The 21,131-nt window shown below is 42.6% G+C and overlaps 1 protein-coding gene across 12 annotated transcripts in view; it reads right to left on the bottom strand.

The window, feature by feature from the left end:
• The window catches only part of LOC135493930 (probable phospholipid-transporting ATPase IA), a 59,341-nt gene that overhangs the window by 19,301 nt on the left and 18,909 nt on the right, over positions 1 to 21,131 (bottom strand). For 10 of the 12 annotated variants that reach the window (XR_010448323.1, XM_064781598.1, XM_064781593.1 and 7 more), the window contains 17 exons: positions 12,504 to 12,727; positions 12,025 to 12,123; positions 11,210 to 11,370; positions 10,616 to 10,813; positions 10,229 to 10,397; positions 8,701 to 8,809; positions 6,182 to 6,387; positions 5,775 to 6,042; positions 5,120 to 5,322; positions 4,555 to 4,779; positions 4,147 to 4,285; positions 3,347 to 3,411; positions 2,984 to 3,073; positions 2,313 to 2,395; positions 1,229 to 1,412; positions 578 to 763; positions 178 to 379 (listed from right to left, as the gene is read on the bottom strand). Coding sequence is in view for 11 of the 12 variants with exons in the window: in XM_064781598.1 (XP_064637668.1) it covers positions 178 to 379; positions 578 to 763; positions 1,229 to 1,412; positions 2,313 to 2,395; positions 2,984 to 3,073; positions 3,347 to 3,411; positions 4,147 to 4,285; positions 4,555 to 4,779; positions 5,120 to 5,322; positions 5,775 to 6,042; positions 6,182 to 6,387; positions 8,701 to 8,809; positions 10,229 to 10,397; positions 10,616 to 10,813; positions 11,210 to 11,370; positions 12,025 to 12,123; positions 12,504 to 12,727 (2,811 nt within the window). In the remaining variant the exon portion in view is untranslated. Of the gene's footprint in view, positions 1 to 177; positions 380 to 577; positions 764 to 1,228; positions 1,413 to 2,312; positions 2,396 to 2,983; positions 3,074 to 3,346; positions 3,412 to 4,146; positions 4,286 to 4,554; positions 4,780 to 5,119; positions 5,323 to 5,774; positions 6,043 to 6,181; positions 6,388 to 8,700; positions 8,810 to 10,228; positions 10,398 to 10,615; positions 10,814 to 11,209; positions 11,371 to 12,024; positions 12,124 to 12,503; positions 12,728 to 18,454; positions 19,087 to 20,746; positions 20,869 to 21,131 lie in introns of those variants that run through there. The other 2 variants (XM_064781594.1, XM_064781595.1) reach the window with 2 other exon arrangements.

The raw sequence follows: 21,131 nt of genomic DNA, 5'->3' as shown, positions 1-21,131 counted from the left end.
CAATCAATTTCTTAACAGAAATCATGGCAGCATTCGTCTTTTCAGTTCTCATCATTCCACATTTTAGAATGTTCCAATGTGTTCGGTGATAAACGCTGCCTGACTTAATGCAAGTCACCTGATTTTTTGCTGTTTATCTTCACAGAACAGCTCGATGAAAGATGAAACTCTGCTTACCCTGCCTGAGAGCTAACATGGTCAACCAGTACAATAATATGGAATGGTATATAGAGTTTATAATCCACATCCAGAACACACGCACGTTGAATAACTCAGCGTTCTGCGATGCTTTGTATAGCGCCGGGAATCGTAATCGACTCTCTGAGCTGCAATATCTATCAAAGAGACCGATCGCTAATGGCGGCGTAGCAGTAAAAATCTGAAAAGTGAATTTAGAAAATTTGACGTGGATTGAACATTTCGGAAGATGGAAGCAAAGCTGTTAAATCGAATTGATTTAATGAAAGAGTTCTCCTGCATTTACTTCTGTGAAAGATTGTCTCATGCCATGCCTGTTGAGAACCAAACTGGGCAATGACTTCTTCCCAGATAACCACCGGTTTATACTACTACTCACCACATTATATAAACCTATCGTCCATCTCTCAAAGAGAATCTGTCCAGAGAAACCACTCTGAATGGCGAACCACAACTCGATGACGTACAGACAAATGTTCTTGTAGAACGAATAAAGGATTAGCTTGCAGAGTCGGATATAGCTCCAGGCACCATGGACTAGAAGGAGTTTGTTCAGGAAACGGAACTGGAAGAGACGAAAAAGATAAGTTATAGTTTGTTGTTGCTGTCTTCGGCCCAAAAGGAGCGGTCCATCACTAGCTATAGTTCTAACTTCGAGCAGGTCCTGCTTACCATGGCACAGGCTACATAGTTGGAATAAGAACCACACTTGTGTTAATGTCTTAATCCATCACTAGCTATAGTTCTAACTTTGAGCAGGTCCTGCTTACCATGGCACAGGCTACATTGTTGGAATAAGAACCACGCTCGTGTTAATGTCTTAATCCAAAGTAGCAAAGTACTTGAAGTCAAGTATCTTGCTAACAGTCAAAGGTAAAGTAAAGGCATGTATCAGACCAATGTTACCAGGCTATGAGCCTTGAGGAAGATAGAAATACTGGGGGAAGGTTAATCCTCAACTATCAAGTAGTGATAGCAAGAGCTGAATATTGACATCGTTCTGTAGTCACACGAGGTAAATCATGCTCACCTGTGCAATGGCATAGTCTGAGGCACACGCAGCTTGCAGCCCCTCCATGCCACTGATACCAACCCCCACATGGGCTGCCTGGATCATACCCACATCATTCGCTCCATCACCAATGGCTAGCGTTATTGCCTTCACTTTGCTTTTGACCAGTTCGACTAACTCAGCTTTTTGTAACGGAGAAACTCTGCAACAAAGATGAGAAGATGTGAGGAAGCTTTCCTACAAAGAGAATAACTCATTTCATTAGGATTCAATCTTCTCACACACGCTGTCTGCCACTTGACATCTGAGTGTCCAGTATTGAACTAGTTGTTATGGCCGAGTTATTGAAGCTTTGACTGTACATCAGGCACACATGCCATTCTTTAGCTTGGCCTTGCACTGACAATGAGAGAGATCGCACTGTGGCCTTGGTCCAAGAAAGATAAGGTACTGGGGCACTTAGAAAAGAAAGGAATCATGATACATCTGAACAAATACTGGATGCCTTCATCCGATGATGTGGGACTGAGCCTTAAACACCCACTGACATGATAGTCCAGTGATGAAGCTAGGCAGTTGTTCTGTCCCACCTGGTCATTGACAGTCTGGTCTTCCTAATCTTTTTCTTCACTTTATGCTTACCTACAACAGATGACTGCCTTACATGAGAGGGCTATATCTTGCTTACCTACAACAGATGACTGCCTTACATGAGAGGGCTATATCTTGCTTACCTACAACAGATGACTGCCTTACATGAGAGGGCTATATCTTGCTTACCTACAACAGATGACTGCCTTACATGAGAGGGCTATATCTTGCTTACCTACAACAGATGACTGCCTTACATGAGAGGGCTATATCTTGCTTACCTACAACAGATGACTGCCTTACATGAGAGGGCTATATCTTGCTTACCTACAACAGATGACTGCCTTACACGAGAGGGCTATATCTTGCTTACCTACAACAGATGACTGCCTTACACGAGAGGGCTATATCTTGCTTACCTACAACAGATGACTGCCTTACATGAGAGGGCTATATCTTGCTTACCTACAACAGATGACTGCCTTACATGAGAGGGCTATATCTTGCTTACCTACAACAGATGACTGCCTTACATGAGAGGGCTATATCTAAGAAATCATGGCGGCAGTCGCAGGCTAGCGCATATTTCAACGTCTGGAAAAAAGAATAAAATCAGACGAGTCGTTGATGACAGACAATCTCTCAGAAATGACAAAGTTGAGCAGTGATAAGATGGATGGTAAAAAGTTTGATGTTAGCTTCAGCAGCTGTTATCTCTGATGTTGAGGTCTCATCCCTGGGTAAGATGATGTCCTGATCTGAGATGGTTGTTAGCTTCAGCAGCTGTTATCTCTGATGTTGAGGTCTCATCCTGGGGTTAGATGATGTCCTGATCAGAGATGGTTGTTAGCTTCAGCAGCTGTTATCTCTGATGTTGAGGTCTCATCCTGGGGTTAGATGATGTCCTGATCTGAGATGGTTGTTAGCTTCAGCAGCTGTTATCTCTGATGTTGAGGTCTCATCCCTGGGTAAGATGATGTCCTGATCTGAGATGGTTGTTAGCTTCAGCAGCTGTTATCTCTGATGTTGAGGTCTCATCCCAGGGTTAGATGATGTCCTGATCTGAGACGGTGACAGCATTGCTTTCCTTTCCTATGGCGTCTCCAGTAAATGGCCAAATATTGTTAATGCCCCAGTCGACAGTCAACTCTCAATTCAATATTTACATCAACTAATACTCACATGGCCGTCTATAATGAGAGCAACCTCGTTTTCTTTCTTCAACTGATCTCCAAACTCGTTGACACGACTTCGTAAGGTTTCTCTGGTACTCTGAAATGGACATGGCAATAAGTGACATGACGACTCATCTGCCAGATATTTCACCAAAGGGTTCAGTATATCCCAAGGTTGTATGACGAAGGTTACCAAAATGGCTTCTGTACCAACACTAATTTGAAGAGTGACAGGCTTGAAGCTGTGAGAAGTACTGAATACCAGGTATAATCTGAAATGATCATTTTTAAAGGGCCTCTCCATTTATTGTTATACCGTTCAAGTCATCATACATAGACACCATCACTAATTAGCCATTAGTTAACTTACGTCTAAGCTTGTTTCATTGATGGTCAGCAATGGCATGGATTGAGTGATTAGTTTACATGAATAACCTGAAGAACAACAAAGAAACAAGTGAACTAGAAACTCAAGCAAATAGCAATTGGCTTTACCAGTTTTAAAGCAGGTTCTGTATTCGGACTCAAAATTTTGTTCTGAATTGAATTTTTTCATAAGTTCAAAATTATGAAAAATTTTCAAAGTCAAAAAAGTTTTGGGACTGATGATGTTGGTTCATTTTGAGCAAAAAAAAACCACTGAAAAAAATTTCTGGACTTGGAATTTTTTTTTTTCTACCACCATGAGGTAGGTGATCTCTTCTGTGGATTGGTTATCTCACCTTCTTAACACGATTAAGGTCATCCTACCTATATTTATGGCTGTTTCCTGTTTATCTCACCTTCTTAACACGATTAAGGTCATCCTACCTATATTTATGGCTGTTTCCTGTTTATCTCACCTTCTTAACACGATTAAGGTCATCCTACCTATATTTATGGCTGTTTCCTGTTTATCTCACCTCCTTAACACGATTAAGGTCATCCTACCTATATTTATGGCTGTTTCCTGTTTATCTCACCTTCTTAACACGATTAAGGTCATCCTACCTATATTTATGGCTGTTTCCTGTTTATCTCACCTTCTTAACACGATTAAGGTCATCCTACCTATATTTATGGCTGTTTCCTGTTTATCTCACCTTCTTAACACGATTAAGGTCATCCTACCTATATTTATGGCTGTTTCCTGTTTATCTCGCCTTCTTAACACGATTAAGGTCATCCTACCTATATTTATGGCTGTTTCCTGTTTATCTCCGGTAAGTACCCATATTTTGATATCGGCCTTGGCTAGGTTCGCTATACTCTCTGGTACACCCTCTTGGAGCTGGTCTTCTATAGCTGTCGCACCGAGCAATGTCAGATTCTGAATGATAAACAAAGTCACATATGTTACAGTTGATAAGCCATGACGCTTCTTAACCAGTTTGCTTAGGTTCTTCACAGATGTCATTCAGTTGGCTAGGCATCATTTACAGCCCGACATCTACAACCACAGACAACCTCCTCAAGACAAGGCCAGGTGGCCAAACTATGAAGGACTGATCACGGCTGTGTCTCTGACTACCACTGCTGCAGGACAATCCCCCCACATGAACTTGCCACAATGATGTCACCCCATGTCACTATACGTACTCTCTCAATGAGCTCAGCAGCCTCCTCCAGTTTTCTCTCCCGCTCCTGTAACGAGGTGCTGGCCTTGTAATACGTGTGTCTCCAATCATCATAGAACTCCTCTGATATCTCGGCGCATGCCAGGCAAAGCGTTCGCAAGCCAGACGTGGCAAACTCTTCCAAGTGTTGTAACGTGGTCTCTTCTACTTGTTGTTTGTCTGCGAGACGGTCATATATGACAGTGTCCTGGAAACAAGAGTAGCATATCCATGCATGAAACTCAAGGATAGATATGTCTCTAGGTTGGAAGGGAAAATGGAGACGGTCGTATATGACAGTGTCCTGGAAACAAGAGTAGCATATCCATACATGAAACTCAACGATAGATATGTCTCTAGGTTGGAAGGGAAAATGCCACACCAATCAAGTCACAATATTGAGTGAGATAATTCACACAATACTTCTGCATGATACTACAATTTGAACTCCTGGTTGCCTGATTCAGTGTTTAGCAGGGTGGAGGAATGGACAGTTGCTGCCAAGTGGTGCGAGACAGACTCAGGCTGCTATATAATGAACAACTTACAGCTCCCTTGATGAATAGCTTGATGTTTCCCGCGGGAACCCGCACGACAACACCCATTCTCTTCCTCGTACTCGTGAACTCCAACACGTTGAGAATCTGGTACGTCTCCGGCTTACCCATCACTTCTATCGTCACGTTATCCGGCGTCCGCGTCGTGAAGTTAAAGCCAAGTTTTTTTGCAGCCTTGACGAGAGCGCCTTCATCTGAAAGATGAAGATTTTAAAGTTAAAGGAAGCATACCTCAAGCTTCTTGTCCCTTAACAGAATCAGTACTTTCATCCACCAAGGTGATTAAACCTCAATGCAGATCTGGACTCATTACTTGCTGATGAAGGATGATGAGTAAGTAAGTATATTACCTGGTGATGAAGGATGATGAGTAAGTAAGTATATTACCTGGTGATGAAGGACGATGAGTAAGTAAGTATATTACCTGGTGATGAAGGATGATGAGTAAGTAAGTATATTACCTGGTGATGAAGGATGATGAGTAAGTAAGTATATTACCTGCTGATGAAGGATGATGAGTAAGTAAGTATATTACCTGGTGATGAAGGATGATGAGTAAGTAAGTATATTACTTGCTGATGAAGGATGATGAGTAAGTAAGTATATTACCTGCTGATAAAGGATGATGAGTAAGTAAGTATATTACCTGGTGATGAAGCTTGATAAATAATCTCATCTGAGTCGGGCGTTTTCTCTGGTACAACCGTATGACATATTGCCATCAATGTCAAGAAGTCCCGGATGGCGTACGCGCCTGGTTTCTTCTCCATCATGCTGGCGATGAGTGAGTCATCGTTGAAGTCAGCAATGCTTTCCTCATTGTTCCCATAGACGGTGCCAGCTACACTGCACTTCCTGAACTCCATTACGTTTCTTGTCAGAGTTCCCGTCTTGTCGGAAAATATATACTTGACCTGAAAGGAAGTATGAATAACAAGATGTACTCCTTGAGGCATACACATTATATTTCTGCCCTCTCTACCTTTCTCTAACTCTCCTTTCAGATGCAAGAGTACCAAACCAGGAAACTCCGACTGAAATGTAAAGACTCACCTGTCCTAACTCCTCGTTGAGATTAGACGTGCGAGCCATCGCGGGCGTATCTGACACCTCATCATACATATCACTGTCCCAGTTGATGAAGATTGCTTGGATGAATTTAACAACCTCGAGTGTGACTTGCAGAGAGATGGGGATGAGGTTGTTGAAGAGAATGATGAACGTCAGGAGGTTGTAGCCGAAGTTACTCGGTTCTAATTCTGAAAAGACCAAATATAAAATGTATGTGTATTGATGCAACCCAGACTCTTGTTATATTATGGCCTCCAACTTTCTACGAGACTCCTGAACTCAATTCACAGCTTGGCACCTGCAGTCACCTTGAAAGTGTCTGGCTCTCAGAATGACGACCACCATTTTATCTGCATGTCCTTGAGCAAGGCACAAAGTCGTACACTGCCGCTCTCCACCCAGGAGTATAAATGGGTACCAAGCTTGCCTGGGGACCTGCCATAGACCAGCAGCTGTATGGGCTACAGCAACAGGGATAAGCTCTGGCCGGTACTCGCTGTCAGGTAACTCTGCAAGAAACCTACAGACTTGAACTTTTATAGTTTTATAACCTTGAAAGTCAAAACAATTCCTGGCCAACATTAGAGTAAAGCGAAGCACAAGCAAGCGACATCTCCACACTGCATGGCTAGTGTTGATCTGCAAAAGTATGCATTGGTGCATTTTCCTTGTAGGACCGACCTTGACAACAGCAGAATGTCCAAAAAAATCAAGGCATTCTCAAAGCATACTTCATACCGTAGGGTGTAAACATGACCAGTGAATGATGTCCTAAACAAGATCATGATTTAGAATAAAACTTGCACGGAGATGAGAGAAAAACCATTTGGGAATTCATTCTCAGCCAACATCTACAAGACAGTCATATCATCTCATGAAGACCAAACATAAGTTTTGAAATCAAGAGACAAACTTCTCAAGTCAAACAAACAAGACATATTCGTTCCTGGAAACCAAACAAGGATCGAATAAAAGTGTTGATTTAATGTTAAAGGGGGACTATAGGCAGGGGCTAGGTGGGCAAACTGGTGACTAGTATATGCACAGTTATGGGCATGTGTTGTGTTGGATTCAGCGATTAATAGATTCCTCATACAAATGTGAATAGTTCGGTGTGCTGCCAGATAGGAGAGACCTCTATTGGTGACTTTGTGTGACCTGCTTGGCTCCTGCCTATAGTCTACTTTTAATAACTCCAAGACCATGCTCAATTCCCACCACATTCATGCTGAAAGCAGCCATCTATGGGCGACTCCATAAACTAAGACAAGAATCTGAAGAAGGGGCATGTATTGAAGTGCAACACCAAGTTCGTGGTCAATCAACTTTGGCCGATATGTTGGTCAATGTAAAACAGATTGTGCATGTATCATGCACAGCTCTTGTGCATGAACATGCATTGTCACACATAAGAAACATAGTCGAGATACCTGATAGGCGAGGCCGGTGGTTTTCTGTCGGTTGGAATGGAAGATGTTCAATGAACAAATTCTTCTCAAAAGGGTATATTTCAAAGCTTTCCCATCAACCAGTGAAGCAAAAGTCAACAGCACCCAAGATGTGTCATGGCAAGTTAGAAACTCAACTCTTCAACGAGATTCACTCTTTGTTCTAAACAGGGTTGATATCTTATAAAGAGCTTGCGTACATGACATCATTACAGACTAGCCACCTTGATAGTCAAATAGACATCACTAATCATGGTGGCCCACTAAGTCATCACGGTGACAGGGGGTGCAGCCAAGTCAACCATGATATACCTATGGTTGATGTGGTGGACTGCCAGTCCAAGTGATGTCACTGCACAAGCTTTATTGGCTTCAAGGAATAGACATCACTAATCATGGTGGCCCACTAAGTCATCACGGTGACAGGGGGTGCAGCCAAGTCAACCATGATACACCTATGGTTGATGTGGTGGACTGCCAGTCCAAGTGATGTCACTGCACAAGCTTTATTGGCTTCAAGGAAGACACAAGTAAGAATGGAAGAAACAAACAGACAAGTCGAACATAAAGAGGTATAACAGAATGTCCTACCTGCCACTGAAGGATGATTATGTGGAGATATGAGACTGTTATCTCTATGGGCAAACGGAAATGACCAATTTGCAGATGCCAAAAGGAATGGTTCAATATCGTCAGATAACAGACATAACTATGAAATTTAGTCAGATGCCATTCCAAATTGAAATTCAGTCAGCTGATAAACCAAACTTTGAAAATTGAACCCACTACCTCCGAGTCATATTACCTTTAACACCCTCAACTGTAAAACAGAGCATAGGTTGAAACAAGGCAAGGCATACGCCAGTCTCTTATAGTCAGTATGTATTCACATCATTTGAAAGTTTCAAATTCTAGTTGAATTTTCAAATTTTTGAACTAACAGAGTAAGCCTTAGATAGCATGTGCACTGTGGAAAACCTAGTGAAAGAACGGGTGAGGACAGTTTAACATTTTAGCCAAAACCGAAATGCTTGACATGTTTGGCCTACTCACCATCAAAGGCTAGGTACCAGTCTGTCTTCCAACGTTTACTCGTCCACACCTCACTCGCCACCGTACAGATCAACGACAGGATAATCAATATCATGAAGAGAAGCAGAATCTGCAAATAAATCATCATTTGATATCATCACTTACACAAAATAACAATACAGCTGGCGGTGCTGAAAGTAAGCTGAGAGGACACGTCAGGAGGAGAGAGAGAAGGGGAAGTAAGCTGAGAGGACACGTCAGGAGGAGAGAGAGAAGGGGAAGTAAGCTGAGAGGACACGTCAGGAGGAGAGGGAGAAGGGGAAGTAAGCTGAGAGGACACGTCAGGAGGAGAGAGAGAAGGGAAAGTAAGCTGAGAGGACACGTCAGGAGGAGAGAGAGAAGGGGAAGTAAGCTGAGAGGACACGTCAGGAGGAGAGAGAGAAGGGAAAGTAAGCTGAGAGGACACGTCAGGAGGAGAGAGAGAAGGGGAAGTAAGCTGAGAGGACACGTCAGGAGGAGAGAGAGAAGGGGAAGTAAGCTGAGAGGACACGTCAGGAGGAGAGAGAGAAGGGGAAGTAAGCTGAGAGGACACGTCAGGAGGAGAGAGAGAAGGGAAAGTAAGCTGAGAGGACACGTCAGGAGGAGAGAGAGAAGGGAAAGTAAGCTGAGAGGACACGTCAGGAGGAGAGGGAGAAGGGGAAGTAAGCTGAGAGGACACGTCAGGAGGAGAGGGAGAAGGGGAAGTAAGCTGAGAGGACACGTCAGGAGGAGAGGGAGAAGGGGAAGTAAGCTGAGAGGACACGTCAGGAGGAGAGGGAGAAGGGGAAGTAAGCTGAGAGGACACGTCAGGAGGAGAGGGAGAAGGGGAAGTAAGCTGAGAGGACACGTCAGGAGGAGAGGGAGAAGGGGAAGTAAGCTGAGAGGACACGTCAGGAGGAGAGGGAGAAGGGGAAGTAAGCTGAGAGGACACGTCAGGAGGAGAGAGAGAAGGGGAAGTAAGCTGAGAGGACACGTCAGGAGGAGAGAGAGAAGGGGAAGTAAGCTGAGAGGACACGTCAGGAGGAGAGAGAGAAGGGGAAGTAAGCTGAGAGGACACGTCAGGAGGAGAGGGAGAAGGGGAAGTAAGCTGAGAGGACACGTCAGGAGGAGAGAGAGAAGGGGAAGTAAGCTGAGAGGACACGTCAGGAGGAGAGAGAGAAGGGGAACTCTTGCCAGGGTCATGATCTCTCTGTCAGGAATGGAGTGTACACAAGGTGTGGCCAAGGAGTTCAGGATTTCATCACTGAGGTTTTCTGACGACTTTGGGCAAAGATGAAAAGAAGGAGAGAACATTAGCTTTGGGAGGCAGTCGGTCCCAACCCAGGACTCATTCAGCCTCGGTCGGTGTCTTTGTGATGGAAAACTCCAATATCATGGTGGTGTACACATGCTCCATGAACCTGTGAATTCATCACTTTTTCTACCTCAGACCGACCTAGAACTCAACTTGATCTCTTGACAAATACTGATGCCTATGGTGGCACCATCTTTGACTGCATCTTGTACCAACCTGTGTATTAGTCTCTTTTTCAACTGTTGATCTTTTTAGTGGAGCAGCTGTTGAGTTCAACATGAGTTTCGTCTCGTGACCTGTGTAGATGACCACCCCGAACACCCAGCCAGTGTTTCGTAACATTGCTCCTCGTAGTAATAACTGATCTGGACCAACCGGGAATGCCCTGAAAATGATGAAATACCAAATTTACAGAAATGATCCACAGACCTTGCTACAAAGCAAGTCTTTAGATATGACAGATGATGATCCATCTATGACTAAAGGACATCACCTCATAGGATCTATATTAAGTTATTGGTGCCATCTAAATGCATGTCAGCAGTGATCATTCATCAATCAGTTAGAAGCATAACAAAAGTGAAGTGATAATGTAACACCTACATTCTGCCAGACGGCCTGATGTTGCCGACAAAGTCGTACAGATGTCTATGAGGAAGTTCACATTCCACCGTGCCACCGAGCTGCGTTAGATCCTCATGGGTCAGCAACCCGGCCGTATCTTTTATTCCCTGGCGGATTTTAAGATTCGTTTCTCCGTCGAGGTTGGCTGTCTCGATGTAACACATGGCCTGAGGTTCACTGGAATCAGAACGAGATTAGATAGAATTGTGCGTCATCCCCATTCACTAGGATGCCATTTTCCCAAAATGGATGTCGTATTTGACACCAGAAGTTTAATTAGCTCCACAGACTTTGCCTTTTCCTATAGCAGCTGGTTTCTCGACCATACCATTATTCATAGGAAACTTGGAGAGAAGTTCAACTAGATTTCTTTGGGCATATCCTGCGACCAGCCAACTCCTCACAACTCACATTTGAGGATTTGTAATGCAATGCACAAGGAAACCAACTCTATGAAGAGGCCTCACTATTACACGAAGTACCTGTGCAGAAAGGGCCAAGGAGGCGACTGATGTCTATTTCAAACCTCCATCTCTTCTCTGGCAGCTCTGATCAACAGGCTGCCTAACTCACCTAGATGATATCAACAGCAGATCTGCGGGGAAGAACTGTCCACTGACCACCTTGACAATATCACCTACACACACGTCCTGCCATCTGAGTGGCTCCCACGACCCATCACGTATCACTTGCACCTCCGTCTTATTCACACCAGTGTCTGCCTTGTGTCTTTTCTGATGGGGAGAAAGAATATCAATACAGATCAGTGTGAAGAAAGGGTGCCATGTTAGGAACTCTTCCATATGACTCGTATCTCTGTAAACAAGTGCCATGTTAGGAACTCTTCCATATGACTCGTATCTCTGTAAACAAGTGCCATGTTAGGAACTCTTCCATATGACTCGTATCTCTGTAAACAAGTGCCATGTTGGGAACTCTTCCATATGACTCGTATCTCTGTAAACAAGTGCCATGTTAGGAACTCTTCCATATGACTCGTATCTCTGTAAACAAGTGCCATGTTAGGAACTCTTCCATATGACTCGTATCTCTGTAAACAAGTGCCATGTTAGGAACTCTTCCATATGACTCGTATCTCTGTAAACAAGTGCCATGTTAGGAACTCTTCCATATGACTCGTATCTCTGTAAACAAGTGCCATGTTGGGAACTCTTCCATATGACTCGTATCTCTGTAAACAAGTGCCATGTTAGCAACTCTTCCATATGCACAGGACAACGGGCTAGTGCCTTCAACCATAACTAATAACCAAAACTACTGTTGTCACTCGTGTGATAACCACAACTGTCACATTGGAGAAGTGATACTGGAGAATAACTCTACCAAGTGTAGAGCAAAGAAGACGCCCTGTCGCTGATGGTACTTACAAAATCTTCAATAATTTCCTTGATGGCAGAGACGAGTAAGATAAGTAGAAGTGGCACAGCTGTTGTGTAGCGTCCCGTCGGGGAGACATTGGGAATTTGCTGGAAAAAAGAGAAATAAGTGAGTAATATACTATGTCCTCATGATAAAGCTGGCTGAAGGTTATCAGACTCGTTCAGCAGTTTGAAGCACAGAAAGGGTCTTAGCAGACACTATGATACATGCTGTTGGGGATCATGCACAAGAATTGTTGAAGACATTGCTTCTTTCCTGATAAGCACCTCCTGTGGTGGGGTTCTGTTATGGGGAGACCAAATGGTTGACTTATGGAGTCCACTTTTGATGTTTCCCAACATCACATCAGTCATGGCGGTGAAATCAGGAGATGCTGACCCCATAGTTCATCAAAGTTTGGCCACTCCACCACAAGAGGTGCTCATCTGGAAAGATCCACTTAAAAGTCACCATACAAGATTCTCACCTGAAGTAAAGCAATGAATAAGAAGAATATGTTGGCGTATCGGCGGAACTGCTCAAACAGGAATTTCGGCAAGAACGAGATGAAGCTATATTTGGCAGTGCTAATCTTGTTATTACAGAACTTGTGTCGCTGGGCGCGGTTGAGGTAAATCACGCGCTGGTTCACTGATTGTCCTCCCTCGGTTTCTTCTGATGTCTGGTCGACATTTTCCATCTGGGTGAACTCTGCAACGAAAGCAAGGACGGATATATGAGAATTTGAAAATTAAAGACCACTACTTTGAGACCACCTCAAGAGCCCACTTTGTAGTCTGAGCATCCCAACAACCATGTTTCCCTGCCTTCCCATAGACTGTCTCACAATGACGAGCATCAAAACTAATACTATCAGCCATGTCAAACCATTGGAGACCAACAGCATCACTGATCAATGAGCATTCTTTGAGTGCTCCAAGGTTCAACGGCCTCCTCTGCTGGCCGCTAGGTAGCCTACTTCAAAATTATCAGATCACAAGTAGATCAGCCAATGGCCTTTTCATACCATTAGCGGCTTTCAATCAGTGAGCCACCTCATTATGAGGTCCTGTGGCCTCCTATGGCTGCTGCAAGTCGTGGCTACCTCACAATGGTTAGCATGAATTAGCCTCGTCACACCATTAGAACTGTCAGACCTGCTTTGACCACTTATCATGTTTAGCCAGGACTTTTCTCTAGCCTGCTCCCACAACAGTTAGCATCATAACTCGATTACTAATATTAGCCTCATCACACCATTAGCACCGAGGCCGATACTCTTCAATGACTAAGTCTGGAAACCATAGTAACCTGATGCACTGTGTACAGATGAGGTCTTCGCCATTATTTCCACTCAATCAGAGAGCTTAGAGCGTCTATTCCAATCCATAAGCATTTTTTTTGTTCAAAGGTTTGTCTGATGCACTCTTTTTAGATTGCTAGCAGATTGCTCGTCTGTGATGGAAGACAATAGAGATAGCAGAGTCGGGCAATGGGTAACAGTCTGCCTCATTGGACCATCAGACAAGACAAAGTAGTTGGTGGGCAATCTAAGCACCTGTCACCTGGGGGACCTGTGTCGTCCAGTTTGATTCTCAGCCAGCATGAATCCTTGCACGCCTGAAAGGGCCATTTTCAGGCGGGACATGGCAGCTTTCTAGTTTCCTCCAACGTTGATTTACACACAGCCCAATACTGTTCAGAAAGCAAGCACTGGTATCTCAGTTCATGCTGAGAACTCTTTTAGGTCCGCCCAATTTAAAAAATCAAATACTTCGGCATTCCCAACATCATCCAGCAGTTTTCAGTTTTGATGCAGTGTTATATATGATACCATGGTAACTATATGTAGCATACAAGATGACTGTTTCTTCTCATGTATATCAAAGGATGGCTGATAGCAGTGATTTTTAAATCTAGGATAGAAATGTTTAAACAGCTGGTTGTAGATATGACACATCTATTTTTGTCAAGCCAAACAATTCTCAGTTCTGTCAAAAGACAGTGACCTGCTGCCAGGGATATCAGAGGAGTAGTTGTAAGATCACTGGGCTCATAATCAGGAGGTCAACGGTTCAACTCTTAGAAGGATCACCACTGCTCGTGTTTGTGAGCAAGACACTTAAATTCCTTCTTCTCTCCAATCAGGTGTATAAGCGTGTTGAAGGCTTGCCTGGGAACCTTAACCAGTATCTTGTCCAGGGGGAGTGATCTTCCTCGGTGGTTAATGTTACAGAATCTGGTGTAAGCTATGGCCGGATGAGCTGCAGCTAGCAATGGTTCAGCTGAGTAGGCTAACATCTACACTGCTCATGCCATTGACCTTTGTACCACCACACGCATGTGAAAGTCAATGATCACTAGCTAACAATGTAAGCTAACCTCAGTGCTACCAGAACTGTGCACCTTAATTATTAGCAATGTTTTGATTGCCTGGCATGCGATGTTGCTGAAATCAGTCACTGGCGTGGTTGCCCTGATGCATGCACTAGCAGCGTATAATGCTTTTGTTGTGATGTGTGGGCTATACTCTTGTATTGATTTCTCTGTAACTATTATGGCATCAATTTACTACTACAGTGTAACAGGAGATCATTAACCCTTTTAACGAGATAGCGGAGTATAATTATAGTGTGTGTGATACTGTGAATGATTTGAAGGCCTAGTGGAGTTTTCATCTGTTGGTGTTCCTCCCAGAGGCAAATGACCACAAGATCTCCATCCCTTGTCAAAAAGGGAGTTAATTCTTTTTTTTCACGTTTGCATTAAATCTGATTTTTTCAAGAAAATTTTTTTTTGGAAAAAATGAAAGGAATTTTGTTAAAGTAATTTTTTTAAGAAATTTGCTAAAAAAATGCTAAAATTTTGGTTGTTACCATTCGGATTTTCACTGTCAGGATTTTTACTGTTAGGATTGATACCGTTAGATTATTACGTTAGGATTTTTTCCCCATACTGACCAACATAGTTAGGATTGGGAAGCCACAAATCTTTTTAAAACATACAAATTGAATTGCTCGAATGTCATCCCTACAAATTCTTTATGACAGTCTTTCCTCCACATACCAGTGTTACCAATGATCATTTATGTATGAGGACATTTTCCCCAGCGGTAAATATCTCCCGCAAATAACCACAAATTGGCCATTCAATATTCAATACAGCCTCGCAGAGATGTTACCAGGATAAAGCAGTCTCTTGCTCATCACTGGATACCAACACAGCTGGTCCAGGCTGCTCAATCAGTCTTAGATACAAGTGCCAGCATTAGCTGAACGAAGTCTTTTCATTTTCAATAGTAGCCAAAGCCAACATCACTGCAGATGCTGACTGAGTAAGTGGGCCCAGATGACTTTCAGGCCAACATCACTGCAGATGCTGACTGAGTAAGTGGGCCCAGATGACTTTCAGGCCAATATCACTGCAGATGCTGACTGAGTAAGCGGGCCCAGATGACTTTCAGGCCAATATTTGCGATTCCTAAACTGAATGCCTCACTTGCCCAGACTCTAAAGGCAGTTTTATCAACATTTACGCTCTGTCAGGCATTAGGACACATGTTCATTAGTTACAATGATACAGTTGAACTTTAGGTGATAACAATTGGACATATTGTATATTGCTTTGAGAAATGCTCATCACCCTCAGGTTGAGATCCAACAGATCAGATTCCATAAGGAATTCAAGGCGGACATTCCAAAAGATTTTTCATTGACTATACCAGCTGCACTTTTCACTCTGTGAATTCAACAAAACCAAAGTAATCTAAAAACCCACACTGAAAGTGACCAGTACATGATTGTATAACAGTGATATTCACATGCCTGGTGTACAATGAAATATAAACTTTCTGATAATCAATGAACTCAATGAAATCAACAAAAATAAACGAAATCTCACAGAATACAGCTTTCTGCGGTATCACACAGAAATTCAAGAAACAACTCCAATTATCTTTATCAAATGTCTTCAAACTACAAAACTGAACAACTGAAATGTGAAAGTTGAAACTGACACACTTTGATATAATACCTCCATCTTCCTCTAACAATGAATGCTCTGTAAAATACATAATCCAAAATAGAGATAATTTATTCTGCATATAAGGAGATTCAAATGATGCTATTGTTATCCTTACCCGATGCATGTAATCTGAGGCCAGCCATATTCTCCACACATACCAAGACCACAATAAGATCTCTCAATATCCAGGATTAAATCCACAGAATATCGCACCTATCCAGTCTACCAGGTACCGCAGACATTTCTGAATGAGATTATCCTAAGTGAAAATACTCCGAATAGACTTAATCCATTGACAGCTATCCTTGTCATCATCACCATCCAAGTATAGATGATAGCTACTTGTTACCTAAATTGGTGTCATCTCAAGAAGTTAAAGGCTCACTGGGCCATAACTGGCGACAACTAGAAGAATAGATACAGCAGCAATACACTCTGTTGTGGGCAAAAAACTAAAATAGGATGATATGATATTATAAAAATGTACAAGAGCAAAATAGGAGGTGAAGGCACAATCAAGTCATGAGACAGGGCCTGCTATTCTTAATCCACAATGTCAGCCAGCAAAATCATTCCAACGATGGCAGAATGATGCCTTCTGCACAATAACTAACACTAAAGGCATCAAATGCAATACAGTCGACCATCCCATAATGAAGGCTGCACCGATCATTAGCTAATAGGTTATATGATGGCAGAATATAACAAGCCAATATATAACATAATAGTTCATATTTTTTCAAGGAGAGCCACTCACCAACATTCCTGATGATCTATCAGCAAATGTCAATAAGGTACCATTTAACTCGAGGATATGCCTATTCTGACACAATTTCAAGACAGGTTGATTTTCTTAAATGATCATGACAAAATGGCAACAGCAGGAAGTTATGATCAAAAGCTTTCTCATGAGCAGACGATTCCAAAAGAAAGCAATATCGTCAACAACGCTTTCAAACAATAAAAAGACCACTAGATAATGTGGTAGCTTGAAAATATGGCTTCCTGATGTTGAGTAATAAACAGATGGTTTCTATGGCAACTGAATAGCCTTCAGTCTGTAATAGGAGCTAGTAATTCCGATATCTGACAAAACAAATGGTTAAAAACTTCAATCCACTCCACCTGTTTTGCAAGCAATGATTGTGGCAGCTAGTCATGAGAAATCATGCTCCAAACAGAGTGGGTCGTTGAGAACTGAACAGAAAAGAGGAGCATCCTTGCCTCCAATACACGACCACTTGCTGGGCCAGAGCTCCCAGGGATATGGGCTAACAGCTCAGGGGTTTTAGAAGCAGGCAACCAGGACCTGATTGCCACCTCCTTCTATTGAATCTTCCCAAAGCTGAGAGTGGCGTCCCATCAGTACAAACCATTACCCGCCCACTGACTATATCGTCCCATACCAGGGCACCAGTCGCGAGACATACTCAATCATTTGCTAGACTCATTTTGTTTGCTGTATTCAGAAGAAATTCATTGGACGTCCAATCTGCGTGAATAATTGCGGCGACTCCAATATTTGGCAGCGTTTAGTTCCACTGTGTTTATTGATTGGCCAATGCATTCAGCATGCACACCAAGTCATGTTACTCTCAGAATGTATGTAGAGGTCTGATACTGAAACGTCACAAGACTGCTGTTGGCTTCCACCAACATTCAAAGTGGTCTTCTAATGCATTCTCCTTCTTTAAAATCCAGCAGTCAAGGGGTGATATTTTCATGAACTTTGGTCAAAAAGTGTGTATACCCCAAAGGTGTAGAAAGTACAAGCCTGACTTGAGGCATGAATGTAGAAGTTATGCAGCCTATTGTGCTTAAACTGCCTCTGTAGTTGAGTCTAGCCTTCCCTCAGAAACTAGCCACCTTGTTGCACGGCATCTGTAAACACCTCCAAGAGAAAACACCTACATTCTGAAGTGTGTTGAACCTCGACTTGCTCAGTCTCCTCTGAAGACAGAACAAGCCACCATATTGTGGTAAGCAACATCTCTATAACTGGTGGTTGGTTTTAAACGCACATGAACCAACCTAAATGCTTAAATTTGTCAAGAACTAAATATTAGCCTGATCGTATGAGAGGGATTTCTGCAATGGCTCTTTTAAGATGAAATAGCACCGAAATGTCTCTCTCCTAAGCATGCTACCATATGCTACCATGGGGACACACCCACTGTTAGCCTACATCAGCCACCACAGTACATTGTTGACACTGACAGCTGTCAAGGCTCACCCATTAGACAACCTTTCTGGTGAAACATAATATGAATGCCCAGAATGTTATCCCGTGTATGCAGCTGTCATTGCTGCACGTGAAGCATCATAACAACATGTAATAACGGTGTAAATCATGCGGGTGTTTTATATGCGGGAAACACATATTGGTGGGGAAGTCAACTTCATAATGGAACTCACCAGCGAGAAGATGACGGGCACGCCGAGTCACTCGGTTGCTCCACACACTGAAAATATTGCCCGGCTGATGGTGCGGAGGCTCCTCCATCTTGTCTCAAATCAGCGACTAAATCCTTGCGGTAAAATACCAGAAGATCTAGAAAATCCTAAAATCCATTGTGTGTTTGTAGCACACCATGACTATCCTGACTTGTGGCTGCTCTACACACTACAGCTATAGATCCACAAGACCTGCCGGTACCATACACTCTCGATACCAGCTCACCATTAATTATTAATCTATTATGACCCGTAATCCTGACTCATGAATATTAATCACTTTAGCCCAGAATGTAGGAAATGACCATTTGTGAATGTTTTATGATGTGTTCTCCGTCTTCTTTAATCGCCATCGGTTTTGAATCGCACAATTCCTATTCTCTGCATTAATTATCCATCTTTGAAGCGATATATTAGTCACGTTGCGTACAGACAGCTTGTCTGTTGAGCTGACGTACAGACGTACAGACAGCTTGTCTGTTGAGCTGACGTGTGCATGGAAATATTATGGCTTAGCTTAAACAGTGTGTACCATGTGAGAGTACAGCGATCAGCGACGTGATATGCATCCACATGATTAGGTGTATGTTGTCATGTGACATAGATATCAGCAAGATATTGATCAGATATTTGAAGCATCCAAAACTGTTTGCATGTAGCATTACCCATAATGCACACTCAAGCAATGATAAGTGATAGCATTACACCACTCAACCACTTAACCCTTTCTAAATTATAAACGACCAAATCTGGACCATCAGAACCATCAGAAGTGCTCATCGAGAAATTTTTAATCAACGTAACATGTTTTTGAAAATACAGTGTAACCCCTGTAACACGACCACTCATGGGACCGAGGTTGAATAGTCGCGTTACCAGGGTGGTCACTTTAGTGAAGTTGAAAATCAGGGGACAAAATGCATGATTAGGTTTTCCCACCAAAATTGTTGAACTTTTTCATAAGTCCAAAATTCTGAAAAATTTTCAAAGTCAAAAGTTTTTTGGGGCTGATGTTTCTTCATTTTGAGTAGAAAAAAAAGTGAAAAAAATATTTGGACTCAGAAATTTTTTCATCCTTCTGAGTTGAGTTTTTTCATTAGCTCAAAATTCTGAAAAATTTTCAAAGTCAAAAAATGTTTGGGGCCGATGATGTTTTTTCATTTTGAGCAGAAAAAAAAACATGACAAATTTGCCACAAACAATTTCTTAACCGAAATCATGGCAGCATTCATCTTTTCAGTTCTCATCATTCCACATTTTAGAATGCTCCAATGTCCAAAATTTCTCATTTCGATTTTTCTGTTTCAACTTGAAGAGGACGGAAAATATTTAGGGAAAAGGTGTCAGAGTCGATATTTCATGAATGCGACACATTCCATGAATGATCTCTGATCAATATCTATGAACATGTTTTTATGAATCAACTGGAGTTTGGTGGGATCAATACACAGCATATGGCCATTGGAAATAAGTGGAATATTTGTGGCGGGAGTGTCAACAAAGACAACATACATTAATATACATGTATCCATCACAGCAACTTACAACAACTGAAATTTGACTTGACCCATTGTTAACTTGCAGATAACTCGTGATACGGCACAGAAGGCCGATCGGGAGACTGCATTACAATGCCATCTGATGATAGTCTGTTGAAACACGCTCTGCACAGAAAGTTAATCAGAATATGAAATACAAAGGTAGATGGCAGCACTTAGGCAATCTAACAGGTCTGGTGTCGTGGAGGAGGTTGAACTGCCAACGTTATCGGCATGTAACGTAGGGTTCGAGGGAAATAATAATAAAATATGATATCTGATGGGACCTCTTTATTATTGACATCTGCCACTTGCTAATTCACCTCACTTTGGAGAGGCAGATTAGTGCCACACTGGCGAGAGTACTGGGCTCATAATCAGGAGGTCATAGGTTTGACTTTCAAAAGGAACAGCAACGCTTCACCTGTGAATGCTCCTCTCTAGCCAGGGAATCGATGATAGATAAGAATCCCATCCAGGGCAAGTGATACTCCTAGTTGCTACACGCTACAGAAGCTAGGACAAGTTCCGACCAGACAAGTTGTCCGACTGCTCGGGCAGGCTTTGACTATCTTAACTTTGGGTGTGGTAACCAATGATACATTTATGCAATAACACTATGAAGCAGAATGAATGGGGATTCGATACTTCCTCGTCAACAGACATAGGTTTTCCAGGCACGTGAACAGGAACTGAACATTTCCTATAAACCTACCATGTTCCTGCATGGACTCTGTTATCTGTAGCCCCTCTGTACCCTCCTCACAAGTTGAATCGGAATCAAGCAGGGGTTCATCTTCCCTGTCCATGACGGCCCCCAAACTTGTCAAAAGCAGACAGGTCCAAATCAGAACAGGCGTACCGAATCACCAGACAAGCAAATAGTTCGATGTTGGTCTCTTATTATATATCCTGACACACCAGGAAGATTATATCAATGATGACACGATTTTATTGAGTGCATCAAGTATAGGCCTACTTGTAATTCAAGCACAGGGGGAGTCCCATAGCATGACTCGCATTCATCCTACTGATAATTTGTGATCAAATTTGACTTTTGGTGGATATATTCCTTTTAGAACATGACTGTTGAGGGGATG

Source organism: Lineus longissimus, chromosome 9, assembly GCF_910592395.1.
Source record: "Lineus longissimus chromosome 9, tnLinLong1.2, whole genome shotgun sequence".
NCBI classification, from domain to species: Eukaryota; Metazoa; Nemertea; class Pilidiophora; order Heteronemertea; family Lineidae; genus Lineus; species Lineus longissimus.
This window is presented reverse-complemented; position numbering and strand designations above follow the sequence as displayed.